Consider the following 14,725-nt stretch of genomic DNA (forward strand, 5'->3'; position numbering starts at 1 on the left):
CCTAGGAAAGGCGCATCTTCCCTCCCGCCGTCCTTGCCCTCCCCAGCGGCTGTTATTCCGCCGTCGCCTCTCCCCCGCTGCTCGGGAGAGCCAGCAGCCCTGCGGCAGCCGCGGGGACGACGCGTCCCAAGGGCGCAACCTCCGGCGGGTTCTGCTGTCTGGGGACAGGCGCGGGCCGGGGCGGGGCGGGGGGGGCGCGGGACCCCCGGCGGCGGGGCGGGGCGGGGCGGGGCGGGGCGGGGGGGGCGCGGGACCCCCGGGGGCGGGGCGGGGCGGGGCTGCTCCCCGCGCGGGATTGGCGCGGGCGCCGTGATGCCACGTCCGGCGGGGGAAGCCCTGCCCCGCCCCGCCCCGCCCCGCGCAGGTGGTGCGGAGCCGCCGCCGCCGCCGCGCAGGCCCCGCCCCGCCCCGCCCCGCCCCGCCCCGCCCCGCGCGGCCGCCCCGCCCCTCCCCGCCCCGCCCCTCCCCTCCCCGCCCCGGCGGGTCGGCAGCCGGCAGCGTCGCGGCGGGGCTGCCCGGGGCATGCAGCCGCGCTAGGAACAAAGCGCTTCCCGCGGGGCGAGAGCGCGGCGGCGGCGCCCGGTGCCTGCCCCCGCCGGGCCCTCGGCGTTGCCCGTGCGCGGCGGGCAGCGCGGCGCGGCGCGGCGCAGCGCAGAAGGATGCGTCTCCTCCCGTGGGGACTGTGGCTGCTGTGTGTCGCCTCGCCCCCGGCCCGCGCCGACAGCGGCGGCAAGGCGAGGAGCTGCGCCGAGGTGCGGCAGCTGTATGGGGCCAAGGGCTTCGCGCTCGGCGGCGTGCCCCAGGCCGAGATCTCCGGTGAGTGCCGCCGCGCCGCGCCGCGCTCATTGTCTGCCCCGGCCGCCGGCCTCGCGGGGCTCCGCTCCCGGGGCTGCCGCAGGGCCGTGCGAGGGGGCGCGTCGGTCGGTTCAGTTAATCTAATTTATTTGTGTGTTTTCCTCTCCCTGCCCCTGTTCCGCGCGGGCGGCGAGCCCCGAGCCGGCGGCTCTGGCGGTTGTAGCAGCGGAGCGGCGGGTTGGGGGGGCCCGGCCCCGGGTCAGGTGCGCGGCGGCCCGGGCGGGGAGACCCGGCCGCCTCTTCCGACAGGGCTCGGCGGGTTTCCTTTGTCGGGAGCCCCTGGAACATCCAGAGAATACCGGGCTCCTCTTCACAGTTCTTTTTCCACAAGCCTGGGGAAAATACGCCTTTTTTTCCCTCTTTTTCCTTTATCTTTGCCCAAGTTTTGATACAGCAGCTCGTGACCCCTATCCGAGCGCTTTCTCCTCAGTTTGGGAGCTTCCCCCTCCAGACAAAGCACGCGCCGTGCGGGCGTACGTGCCGGAGCCGAGCTGCGGTGACACCCCAGGAGAATCGCCGCTCGTAGCCCGCGCCCGAGCTCCGGGAGCCCTTGGGCTGGACGCTTCACCGCGTAGCTCTCCGGGCAGGGAGATCCGTCATCCGAGCCGTGAATGGAAAAGGCTGAGCCGAGTAGATGTCGCTTAAATGTGAACAAATTAGTACTTTCTTTGTCAAGTTGTGAGCACGAGTGAATTTCCAAAATCGAATGAGCAATCCTTGAGATTAAACAGTGGAGAATTTCAGAATGGTCTCAACATCACTATTAATAGGCTAATGATTCAGTTAAGCAAGAAGGTGGCTTTTTATAAATGTGCATATTAATTATTGCACGTGTGAATACCGCGGCAGTCCTGTATTCCAGCTAGGAAGCGCTTGGGAGGCTGAATGTTTCCAGATATTGATGGAGACGTGCGGCGCGACGGTCCTACGGGGCAGTCGCGTAGGATCGCACGAGCCGCAGCTACGAGTACGCGGTATCGCAGGTCGGCCGCGGGTGAAACGCCTTGTGTGGCAGGTCGTGCAGGTGCAGAAAGGAGGAACCGGGGACGTCAAGATTTCGATTTGGGGGCATCTCGTTTCCCAAGTGCTGCTAGTGTGTGTGTTGGTGGCCTTAAGCAGGGGGTAGTGAAACCTGCAGTGTCAAACTGGGCATCTTTGGTACTGTGAGCAGGGGGAAACTGCCCAGATACGTGTTACAAAAACTTGAGGAATACCACAGGGAAGGTGCTTGGGGAAGAAGTTTCCACAAAAAAAAAACCCCTGCTGCTGATAATATTGCAAGCCTGGTATTTAAAACAGCTAACGGACTTGGATTTTTGTTGATAATTAGCATGTGTATCTTCTAACTGACAAGTTTTTGGGAATGCCCTTTCCTATTGTTGTGGTATTTATCCCATATGGTTAAAACTGTATGTTGATCGATACAGTTTATTATGAAAACTTCCGAGGCTCGTAGTAAAGGGTGGCGTGGGGTTGTCGTGGGCGCTTGCTAGCTGTTGTGCGGGTTAGTGCAGGAGCTGGTGCTAGTTTCCCTGTCCCCCAAGAAGACTCTTGACCTTCCTGCAGATTCCCCCCCTACAAGTACAATATTGCACAATATCATAATTTTCAACACGTTTGAAATATTCAGCCATCACTTAACCAAATCTTTTTAACCAGCCTTTAAGTTTGCTGGCTGTGGGGACTGTAATCTGTGTGATGGGAGTCTTGTCAGATCAGATGGGATTGGCACCTGTCAGTGTCTACACATCCACAAACAACTTTTGGTTCAGTTAAAAAATGCTGAGGATGCTGGTTCAGGGATGGACCTGTGCTGGGGTCTCCTGAAGCCGGCCGGCCCCGCGCAACCAGTGGGGTTGTGAGCCGCCCCAAGCGCCAACAGCTTTTCTTGTCCTATTTCTGAGCCCTCCGGAGGCAGCAGCCGTTCACGTTCGTCCTCTCCGCAGAGACCTTGCCCCTCCCGTTGCTGGTGACGGATGTCCCTTCTGAGCCCCGGGGCCGTGCCCCACGGGTGCTGCCGTGCTCCCGCGGTGGCTCCGGGTGCAGCCGGGCAGGAGCAGCCACACGTGGACCTGGCGCCCGGACCCCCCGAAACCGTGCGCTGCTGCACCCCCAAAGGCACCCCGGCTTCAAAAGAGGCGTCGTTCACCCCGGTAGCGCAGGCTCTGACTCGCCCCGCAATGGCTGGCCTTGTGTTGGGTTTAGCACAGTTACAGCACGCTTTACACCTTCTAATCTGTGCTCTTTGTTATGATTTAAGAGGATTATGACTAATATAAAGTCTCCACAGCTCAGCAGAAGGTGGTGGCTGCTTCTGACTGCTCAGCTGGGTTGGAGCAGCAGTCGCACACTTGCTGTTATTAGCTGGCGAGGAGATGGGGATCTGAGGCAGGGATAAACTCTCGGCCCACCAGATTGCTCATGAAACGCCAAGAAAGGGGTTCCTAGTTTTCTTGCTAATGTTTGCACAATGCCTTTAACATATTGAAGCACTCTAAATGTATAAGTAGCTGTTGTTAAATGGGTTTAGGAAAAATGCAAGGTGTTATATCTCATCACTTTAAAGTCAATGGCAAAACTCCCAACCATGAAAGCAGCGTCTGCTCACGTTAGTAATCCCGAGAAGCACGTGTGTGCTCGGCTTCGCAGGTCTGCCTAGAAGAAAGTTCTGCATGCTGAGGGAAATACTCCCTACCCCTTGGGTGTGGGAAAATTATTGTCTTGGCTTTCTTAAGACATACTAACATGAGCAAAGGGTTTCTGTGCGTTGGGGAGTGCTGCAGCTTCTGGTTAGATGACCCTCTTTCCCTTTCTGTGTTTGCTACAAAATACGGGATACTTTGTGGGGAGAAAGAGTGAACCTTCTGCAGAAAATATAGTGCTTTGGGGGACACATCCATCTTTCTCCACTGACCAGATGGTGTGGCTTGGGATGACTGACGTTGGGTGGGTGACCGCTCCCCAGCGGCTTGAGCAGAGGTGGCTTCCTCACTTGCTAGAGGAGGCTTGTGAGTTCTGCTTGCCATGGATAGGCTTGGCCCTTGCTCTCTGTCTAGGCCAGGCTTTTGCTTGTTTATCCCCCAGGGTGAATCCTTCCTTGACCTGCCTCCTCCTGGGTGACATAGAAGAGGGGTGTGATGCAGCCAAAGAAGGGCAGAGCACGGAGTAAAGCCAGCAGGACTTCTCCAGGCAATATCGCTTCTCGTCTAGTTGTGTATCTCAAGCATGTGCTTTCCTGGTTCCTCAGCTGAAAGGAGTCAAAACTGTTTGTTTTCATCTCCTGGTCCTTTTGGGCTGCATAACTGTGTTTTGTAAGGGAAATGGTGCCCAGTGGGGCTCTTCATCTCTCTGGGAAAGATCTTTACTGCTGGAGTTAAAGGGGAGCCTCTGTTGCTCCTGCACTCCTGGAGGTTGTTGTTATATTTGGTTTGTAATTACAAAATGCAGACGTGGTTTCTCAAGGGCAGCTGGTATATGGTGAACTCCTGAATGCAATATCAACCTGTTCATGCTGACGAATTTAAGGGCAAATTGGAATGGCCTTTGTAGCCTGCTTGATTTAGAGTGCCATTTTTAATGAAGCAAAACACATTAACTGGTGCCTCTTCTCCATCTGGCAAGTGTATCGGTGCAAACGCTGGAGCAGTCTTTGCTTGAACTATATCTCTCCGTATCAGCTTCACTTAAAATCTATATTCATATTAATTTGCATATTTTACACATTGAGAAATCAACAAAACAATCACAATGCAAAACGTGTGCACACAAAATAATTATGAAAATTACATTTATGGAGAAAAATGGGCTCCCTCTAGTGGTTAATTATAGGACCTACTTGTAGACTCGGATGAGCATCTGTCTTAGTGGACTGAGTGCTTCCCTAATTAGTGTTTAAAATCTGGAAAGCTCTATACTTAGATATTCTTTGGATTTCTGCTTTGTGGAGATTTTTCTGTTTGTTTAGAGAATCTGCCTTTCTGTCACTGAGCTATGGATGACTAAGCTCTCACCACATAATTATCCTTATCAGCTGTGTCTGACAAAACTATTTCAACAGCTTCTTTTGTTGGTGAAGCAAAACATGATTAAGCCTAATATTTTCTTTTCCCGAAAAATTTGCACTAGCACGTAGCTGGAGACCTCCCTGCCGTTGGAAACTCTGGAGCTCACCTCGGCTCGCTCCTCTGCGCCCTTGCCCCGCAGCTCTCTGTTTTGTTTAGCAGCGAAGGCCGGTCAGCCTCTGGGTAGGCAGGAGGTGTCTGATGGGAGACGCACGGCTTTTGGCAGGGACCGCGAAACAGTTGGTTTAATGTTCTGTTGCTTTCAGTACGATTATCTCCCGTGGCCGGGACTGGATAGATGTATTCCTCTGGGTAATTTCAATAATTAAGTGTGCTTTGACTTAACCAAAAGCAGGGTGAGGGGGGGGAGCAGCAAACTGGAATATCAAAAATGCGTATTTAGAGATGGAAGTTTTATTTTGCTCACAAATCGCAGCAATGATTCCTGGAAGCGGAGGGCACGGAGCAGCTGCCCGCCAGCACGGGGTCTGCCCCGACCTGCTTGCGGGGTGAGTATGAACCGCTTTTATCGCAGCGTGCTACTGCGATAGGCACAGCATAGCAAGGGAAGGCTGGGTGAAAGGATGACCACCGTCACAGAGAGCTGCTGGTCCGAGGAGCTGTCCCGACCCCGCTGCCTGCTGTAGCCTCTGTGCTGTGGGCTGGGGCCGGTGCTGCGGTTTTGGTGTCTGATGGTGTTGCTGGGGGGTCAGCTGTTACTGTGCTGTCAGCTCGGGTGTTGGTGTTGTGAAGTGAGCAACAGGGCAGGAGGGAGGGGACCTGGCAGGTGTCCCTGCTTGGGGGACAGCATTTGTGTCGACTTTCAGCACTGAGCTGGAAACTCTGGCTGGGGATTTCAAGGAAGAGTGGGGAAGCAGCCATCCCAGTTGTGTGCCAATCTGCAGGCTTCCTTGAAAAACCACCTTGAATTTCCGCTGGCTGCCCCGGCTCCTGTTGAGCACACCTTCTTCTGTATATGGGGTTTCTCCCTCTTTGTGCTGTGTGGTGCTTCGGTGTGCACCTAGCAGGCAGGCAGCCGTACGGAGGGAACGGTGTTGGTAAAGCGTTGCATTCGGGCGTTCAGTCGGGCCCTGCTGGCTCTGCTCACGTAGGTAATGAGGCGTGCGTTGCCACCGTGTGGGACTTGCTTTCCTGCAGGCAGCGTCCAAGAGGGCTCGTGCACGTGTCGCTCCCCCTCGGAGGAGCTGTGCCGGGAGCCCCTGCAGAGAGTCGTCTCCAGCGCGGCACGCTGTGTGGTGGTGGCGGGGTCTGTGGCCAGCTGTGCCGCCGGCCTCTGCTGCTCGGGGTGCTCAGCAGCTGCTGGCACAAACCAGCCAGGCTTAGCTCCCAGTGCCTCTGGTATTTGCAGAGGTCCTTGGGTGTCCCTGTGAGTGCTGTGTGCTGCAAAAGGCACATAGCAAACGTGGTCGCCTTTTCTACTTGTCCCATGGGAGGGTGTCTCTGCAGCAGGATGCAAATCCACGGAAGTGCTGGGAGTGTTGCTTCTGGTAGCATGGCAGTAAAACTCAGAGGAGACCACTTGATGCTTGACTTTCATCCACCGCTTCTGAACTTTGTGCATATGTTGAATCTCTCTTTCTGCAAATCCAAAGCAAGTCCTTCTTTGTTTCCACCTGTCCAAGTTAGAGGAGAGTCAAGATGTTTTTTCTAGTGCTTTTCCTGCCAATGCTTTCTACCAAGCACAGCTGTGAGGAGGAAAGAGTGGTCCAGTGGGCAACGTGGTGGAGCAGATGCTGTACACATTTATGTGACGTAGACCAAGTCAGGGAGTCTCTTCATCTTCACATCCCCCTGGAAGAAGTCCCATTCCTGGCTCCCTGTCCATCCAGTGAGGACTGACTGTATCTCCCCAATGGCTGGGAGGGTAGCCGTGCCCCGTCGCTGCGAAAGCCTGCAGGAAGCCTGCTAGCCTTTACTTGAAGGGTCTTCTGTTGCCTTTTGGTTTGTTGGCCAGAATTTTCCTTAGCTGCTGTTGCATGAGGACGTTTCTCCTCAAAGTTACCAAAAAATAAAGTTCAAACCTCTGTGAAAGCCAGGATTTTCCTTCCTTTCCTATCACATGGGAAGGACAGACTGCCCTCTCCTGTGATGTCTATATACTCTGACACCTCACTGCTGCGAACGTGTTATGTCCATGACAGGTGAAACCTGTCTTTAAGTAGCATTTGATTCCCAGGGAATCGGGTTACCTCCATTGCCAGATTGAGTTCTGCAAAAAATAATGAAGCTTTAGACTGTAGACACTTAAAACGCTTGTCTATACATGACGGAGCTGTGAGCTGGGTCAGCGACTTCTGCGCAATAATGTGCTCCTGTTTTCATGGGAATTTCTGAGACATGGAAAACTTCTTTTTTTCTTACAATTTGAATACGCAGACTGTGCTGTGTGGCTGCTGTTCACAATGCTCTAGCTCTGTGTTTTAGAAAATACATTAATCACAATTGTGTTGACTGTACAGAGCTTATAAAACTAATTTAATTTTTTGTGCCTTTTCATATACAGTGCAGCATGAATCAAAAGTGCAGAATTACCCAGCTCTTATGAACTCCTGTGCTAGCAACATGAGTAGAACCATTTTTTCAATTGCCATGCATTCTTCTGAAGTGTTTAAAAAAAGGAAGAAAACAAAAGTATTTACTGGGGTTTCAAGGAGCAACAAGATAGTACTTATGCGCACACTCAATCTTTTATATGACTAAAATGCAAATATTGTATGACATAATTTTAGCTTGCAAAAAAGTTGGTGTTTTATAGGATTGTAAAACTATACTGTATAATTTGGTTGGAGTGTTAGATCTCTAGTTTTACCTAAGTCAAAAGCCACTTATGAACAACATTTATATTTATAAAATATAAATAAAAATGCTGTCAGAAATTTAAGGTTAATTTTCCTTTTTTAAAATATTTTTAATATGGGTACAAAAGAGGCTTCTTCAGTCCCTTTTTGCTCTTGGTTCATGTTGCAGCGAAGTCTGCAGTGGTTTGATTGTGTAATTTGATCTCAAGGCGCGGGCCAAGCCTAGCAGAGCCGATTTTATGCAAGTGGCAAAGCAGGGCTGCCGTCTCTGCGCCCTGGCCGCTTCCAGCTGCCTCGCCAGCGAAGCCGACTGGTGGAAACGGGGTGCTCTCGTCACCCACGGGGCTGGCAGAGGGGAGACCTGGCTCCTGCTCCCAGCCTGGACGTGGATTTTCCCTCTGAATGTGGAGTGGCCACTTCACTTCTGTCTTTGCAGCTCAGTTTCCTCTCCTGTAAACGCTAAACTGGGACGTGAGAGTTTGAATAGCTCGTGGGAAGTTTGCTTTATGCGGCTGTAGATCAAGTCCCTAGATGGAAGCGCCTTCAAAGAGCGCGGCGCTGCTCTTCCCGGGTGTAGCTGCTCGCCTGCGCACAGCTGCACGCGTTTAAAGCAGTTGTATAACCAGTTTATATTGTACAAACATCTGCTTGGCTTCGTGACAGAATACCAAGCAAGCCCTGCAGAAAACCGCCCTCTCCCCCCTTTCGCTTGTGGGAGGTCTCGTAGAGGCTTCGGCGCGGAGGGAGAAGGAGGCTGGTGTTTTTATTACAGAGGCTCTGTAAGGCCAAACCAGAGCTCGAAACTCATCTGCTGTGGATTTGGGGAAGGGCTGCACAATGGTGGGAACCCGTGGGCCGCCGTCCCCCCGGGACCACTGCGGCCCTGCTCGCCGCGGGGGGAGGCAGCAGCGTGCTGGCCGCCCGCGCGCTGCGGCCTGCTCGGAGGGGCGGCGGGGGGACCCGCGGGTGCGGAGCGCACATGGCGTTCCCGTTTGCCTTCCTGCTTTCACCCGCCGCCAGCATGAGGCGTGAACGCGTTTAAGCCCAGATCTGCCAAAAGTAAGAGTATGTGTGAGTCTTTGTAGCCCGTCGGGTCGTGGTGTCCCCACTCCAGGGCAAGAGCAGGGAAAGCTCCTCGTCCGGAGGTGCCACCACGGAGGTGCTCCGTCCGGGTCAGCCCTCGGACGCGGCCTTGTCGTCCCTGCAGAGCCCGCACTCCTCTAGGCTTTGAGGTGTTCAGAGCTGAGACGGTTGGACTCATTGCGTCTTAGGAAGTCGTATTTGATTTTCTTTTGATCGGTTGAAAGTTCTTGGTGACTGAATTATCTCTGCTGCGCGTTGACTTCAGGAGCGGAAAAGTCTGAGCGTGGGAAGTGTGGCTTAAATTATTCAGCGCCCTGGAGTTTGCACTGGCTGGTGGTACGTGGTGGTGCTTATCAGATGCTGCTGCACGGTGGCCAGGTTGCCGCTCTGAGGTGTGTGATACTATGCTGCAGGATTGAGTGGGGTGCCAAAATGGTGCCGGGCCTTGGAGCTGGAGGGAGGTGTGGGAGAGCGGGGCAGGGGCTGTCAGCTGCTGGCTTGGTTTAGTTTCCTCGTGAGCGTATGGCTCACTGAGCTGCGGAGTATGGGAAGAGTTGGCCAAATCAGCAAGTGGCTCCTCCTGGCGACGGCCGCCCCGTGCCAGATGCGCGGTGGGTTGGGGGCCTGCTCTTTGCTGCTCTCCGTGAAGCCTCACAGCCGCTTCTCACCCTGTGACCTGCAGCAGGCCTCACCAGCGCCCAAAGGGCGAGCGTTGGCGGGCGTGTGGGCTTGTGGTGGAGGAGAGCCGGCGTGTTGGCCTCCAGGCTGCTCGCCCAGCCCGTTGCGGTGGTACGCGCAGCCGTTATGCTTTAGGAGATACCAGAGTTCTGGTTTTCGGCCAGGTGCCCCGCATTCGCACACGCACATCCCTGCCACGCGCCTGCATGACCCCTCTGTCGCGTGCAAGGCGATGCCTGTGCTTCAACGTAGTGCGTGCCTGGGGAGCAGCAGTATGCAGGGAGGTGTCGGTGCGGCTCTTGGACGTGTCTGTAAGCAGTAATGTGACTCATCCTCGTCCAAAGAGCAGATGCCGTGGTTCCACCTTCAGCGTTGGTGCAAAGGTGCCTTTCACGTCAGGAGCAGCTTGCGCCTGAAAGGGCGCCATGGACGTGGCCAGGTGCGGGGTACGACACGCGCGTTTCAGGCTTGCTCCCTCCATCTGTGCTCCCCTGTGTGCTCCTGCAGCGGTGCCGGCCGCGCAGCGGGCTGTCCCCTCCCGGGCAGGAGGGCAGCGGCAGCCTGTGCTGCCCCCGCGTATGCTGCCCTGCTCGGCTGGGCAGGGTTTAAAGCCTCGAACGTCTCCGTGCTGTGCCGTGGCTTTCACGTCGGGATCGCTGCCGGCTGCACCGCTCTTGCTGCCTTGTGGGCCAGGACTTTCAGGGGAAGCCTAAAATAAATGTGGAGAGCACTTTTGGAGGGCTAATTAAAATGAAATTTCCATTAGTAAGTCTTCGCAGGTGCTAGGAAATACAAACAAGCAAAGATTACGCTGTGACTTGGCTCTTGTTAAAACAAGCATAGAGCAAATGCTTTCAGAAGCAAGGCGCATCTCGATGTTCAACCAGGAGAGAAGCTGCTGGGTTTAACAAGGCAGCATCATTTTCCACGGGATCCCAGGTCAGCTGTCCGGGGACTTGAGGTGCATCTCGGCAAGTAACGCTGCTGTTTGCATTGCACTGACGGTCTTCTGCCACGGGCATAAATTAAATGGTTTTTCAGTGTTACTGTTACAGCCTGTGACAGGGTTTAGGACTAAAATTCCTAAATGTATGTGCTGGGGTCTGTATATCCAACATTGCGGTATCCTGTATTATCCTGCTATCACCAATACCTTTTGAGCATGTTGTGTCACTAAGTCTGGTCTGGCTGTCCTTTTTGCCAGCTAAAGAAAAAGGCATCCGAAATCCCCTTTTTTGCTGCTCTTTACCACAGCAGTGGTGGCTCTACTAATCCAGCGTCGTATGTGTACTGTGAGAGCCCTAGAAGCGTAGCAGTAAACTTCTAGGAGTGGTATGCAACGATAACATTTCTGTTCTATTTGTGAACTGAAGGATGCGGGGGTTGTGTGGTTAAAATGCACAAAAATACAAAAATCAGTTAAAGAAAACAAACCGTTTGCATACTTTATGGGGGGAAAAAAAGTGTGAAGTGATTATTACCTTTCTGCTCAGCATTTGTGAGGTTGTGTCTGGAGCACTGCCTGGTTTTGGGCTACCAGGTATGAGAAAGACAGGGCCATACTGGAGCGAATCCAGAGGAGACCACTGAGATGGTCAGGGTGCTGGAGTACATGATATGCAAGGAGAAGCTGTGAAAATTAGGTTTGTTGGGCATTAAGAAAAGGCAGCTAGGGGAAATCCCATTGCTATCTACGATGGGAATACAGGAAATGGGGCTGGATTCAGGGGTGCATGGGGACAGGATGGTGGTGACAGACACAAGTTGGAACAGGGGAAATTCTAGTTTGATACATGGGAAAACTCTTTCAGCATGAGGGTGGTCAAACACTGGAGCAGAGGCCCAGGGAGGTAGTGGGATCTCCATCCTTGAAGCTATTCAAATTTTGAGTGGATAGGATCCTAGCTGGCCCTGCTTTGAGCAAGGAGTTGGACTAGGTGACTCCAGGAGGCCCTTCTAGCTTTAACTATTCTGTGATTCTGTGCAAATGTTGCATTTGTGCCATATGCTGATAAATTGGGGGTATGTGTAGATCAAGCTTCATCCTTGTTGAAGGTCTTGGGAAGAGCAGGGGGGAAAGGAAATCCTTCCAGTATTATCATGCAATGTTTGTATTTTCTGAATTTACTGGTTAGTTTATGAAATATGGCATCTAGTGAAACTCAAAGAGAAGAAGTAATGCTCTCATCTATGAGACACAGCCTGTGCTGGTGCTCTAGAGATCCAAGCTCAATTTTCTGCTCTGGCACACATGTCTGGCATGACCTTGGGCAAGTTGCTTAATCTGTCTGTATTTCCAACCCCCATCTGTGCATGCCTGTCTTTAAATTGTAATATTTTAGGTTTGTGATTTGTCTTTAAGTTATAATGTCTTGGAGTACTATATCTCACTATTTCACTATATTTTGCTATACATTGCTTGGCACGATGGGACCGTAAATCTTCATCGCCACCATGATATGTGAATAATAAACAGTAACAGCATAATTTAGGGCCACATTGTACCTCCGTTACTCATGATGGGTAAAGGCAGGGCTTTTTGTTGATTAAAATGCCATGCTGGTCAACCTAACAGAGATACATGGGTCTCACTTAACAGGTTTTATGAGCTTGCTGTTGGCTTTATTTTGTTTTTTTGTTTTGTTTCATCATTACTCATTGACTGCAGGTATCTAAACAATTTACTTAGCAGGTCAGGAAATAATAAATTCCTTTAATCTGTATCCCTTTCACTTCTTTAATTATTTTTCACTCATTACTTAGAGCTTACTTCAATGGATAATGGACTGTGTTCACTGCGAGATAGGAAGGAGTTGGGCTGCTGAGTGAAAATTGTATGTCCAGGGAAAAATAAAACTGGATTCTCCAGTTCTGTTGAAGATAGAAACCAAAATTGAAGAGACACTAGCATTTAACTCTAGGTTAGAGGCAAAGTTTGCTGGTACAGCTCTCACCTTTGCAGCCTTGACTGTAGGTTAGTATTATTTTGGTTGGTTCCATGTCTGGAATTGCACTATGTCTGTTGCTTTATTTTTAGATGGTTAGGAAACCAGTGACTACTACGTAGCCTGCTATTTTTATCTTGATTATAAGATGGTGTCTAATAAAATCCTATGTAGTAGAATCCTAATTATTACAGACAGCCTTTACATTTCCAACTGTGGTAATATTTACAGTGTTAAACTACTTCTTGCAAAGTGTAATAGTGTGTTCAGACCTCCCAACTCCAAATAGAGCCGGGGGATAAATAATTTGGCCAAGGTGCTGTGGTCTCCAGTGCCATGCTGCTGAACATTGGACATGCGTTTATAGATTGCCCAGTTCTCTACCTTTGCTTAATCCTGTTGGGTTTTTTTTTTCCCCCCTTCTTCCTTTGGTCATCTTTTCGCCATGAAAGCTTGGGTGAGGCAGCCTGGGCAGGCGCTGGCCACGTTGTGCTGGCGAAGGGCTCTCGGGTCGCAGCGGTGCTCGGGAGGCTGCTGCCGGCCCAGCTGAGTCCATGCGGATCCGCGTCACCCCCCAACGCTTCGTTTTCGCATCGGTAATTCGGCTCAGTCCATGGTGTGGCGTGAAACAGGAATTAGAATACAACAGTATGTGCTTAAACAGCTTGTGTGTTAAGCTTTCTTCAAGGCTGTTGCGTGGACAGCCAGGCCCCAGAAGCTGCAGGAGACTAACGAAATGGGGAGGGGAGCAGTAGTTTGGAGTCGGTGGTCAATGTAAAGGGGAACAACGGACGGTGCATCCGTCGCTGCCTGCTCATGTGCGCTTGCAGGCTAGCTTGGACCAGTCCCGCGGCTATCCATGCAAAAACTTGAGAGAGGGAAAACACGACCAAAGCTTTCCCCTATCACCAAGGCTAAGATGCTGAAGCAGACCATGAAGCCTGCAAACACAGTTGCTCTCAGCAGAAACATAGTTTTCCTATCAGTGCATTATCAGCTTTTTCAACTAGAGCAAAGGAAAGAGACTAGAGAGATTTCAGTGGGAAATGGTACTGAGTGGCTTCGAAGTGGTTGGCAGCCTTTCATGGAGAGGTTAGGTATGGCTGTACGTCAGAGACCGGTGTGGAAGTGGTGTTATGGGTGGGCTGCTGTCTTCTGCTCAGTCATCAAGTTCCTATTGCCTGTCTGCTCTCAGCACAAATTCAGTGCAGTGCACTTTCTCACAGATAACTGCAGGGAGAGATCCCTGGCATACTAAGCTGCTCCTCTGGAGATGTTTTCCCGCGCCTAGGGGAGGAGCTGATCTTTGCACAGTGTCCCCCACAAAGGCCTTCTTAGTACGAATGACATTACCCACATTTGCAGAAAGAGAAAATGACACTTGCCAAATCTGCAAATCGCAGTTGTGTTTCTGTCAGCTTTGGCAGTTGCATGGCTTCTGGTAACGCTAATGAAGACAATCTGCTTTTAATTTAAAATCTTCCCTGAAGAAAGGAATAGCTGGCAGTTGAGAGATTCGGCAGCGTCCTTATGTGAAACTCCTCTTTCCTTGTTTTCTATGGCATGCTTTAGCTGAGGAGAAACTGTTAATTAAAAAGGTTCCTGAAGTAGCCAAATATGCAGGAATGTACTTATGCAACAACTACCTGTACCAGTTCTGCATTAAATCACTTTTTTGTCTCCATTTGATGAGCAATCCTAATTAACCAAATAAAAATACTGCTTACTTTGCACTTAACTCAGCATTTTTGCTGCTTCTCGTATGATTGAGGGGCTGAGGATGCAGGGGGTTGTTCGGGTGACTTATTTACTCAGCAAGGCTAAGGCAGCCAAGCCGCAGGAGGGGAAAATGCCCCCAGGAAGCCTCCGCTTGCGGCGCGGCTGCTCCCGGCTGCAGCGGGTCAGCCGGAGCCCCCGGGGCGCAGCCTCTCCGAAAGGCCTCTGCCTCCCGCGGGGGACAACGAAGGAGCGGGGGAAGACAGCATTGCTTGTATCGCATTCAGATCTAGGGGGGGTTGAGAGGTTTTTTCCTTGGTTAATAAGGTACTGGGCCAAACCATAGCTGCATCCAGCTTGATTTTTGTCTTGCAAGGGGGCTAAATACTAAGTGCTTGGAGAAGAGTGTAAGGAAGGTGTTGGTGTATAAAACAGCCTGCCTAATGCACAGGGATGCTGGCGTGGGCCTGCAGCAGGGTCACCCAGAGCTGTTCATGGTTCCCGTACATCACTGCCACGTGCTTTGGCCCCGAGTCCTTTGCAGCAGTTGAAGAGCCGCAGGCGGGCA

At 52.2% G+C, this 14,725-nt stretch overlaps 1 protein-coding gene across 1 annotated transcript in view; it reads left to right on the forward strand.

Moving 5' to 3' along the window:
• Window positions 1–454: 454 nt before the first annotated feature.
• Window positions 455–14,725, forward strand: part of GPC1 (glypican 1) — a 180,047-nt gene continuing 165,776 nt past the window's right edge. Inside the window, exon 1 of the mRNA XM_064516962.1 lies at window positions 455–816. Coding sequence (XP_064373032.1) covers window positions 660–816 — 157 coding nt within the window. The 5' untranslated portion in view covers window positions 455–659. The remainder of the gene's footprint in view (window positions 817–14,725) is intronic.

The sequence above is a fragment of the Dromaius novaehollandiae genome, chromosome 9 (genome assembly GCF_036370855.1).
Source record: "Dromaius novaehollandiae isolate bDroNov1 chromosome 9, bDroNov1.hap1, whole genome shotgun sequence".
Lineage (NCBI taxonomy): Eukaryota > Metazoa > Chordata > Aves > Casuariiformes > Dromaiidae > Dromaius > Dromaius novaehollandiae.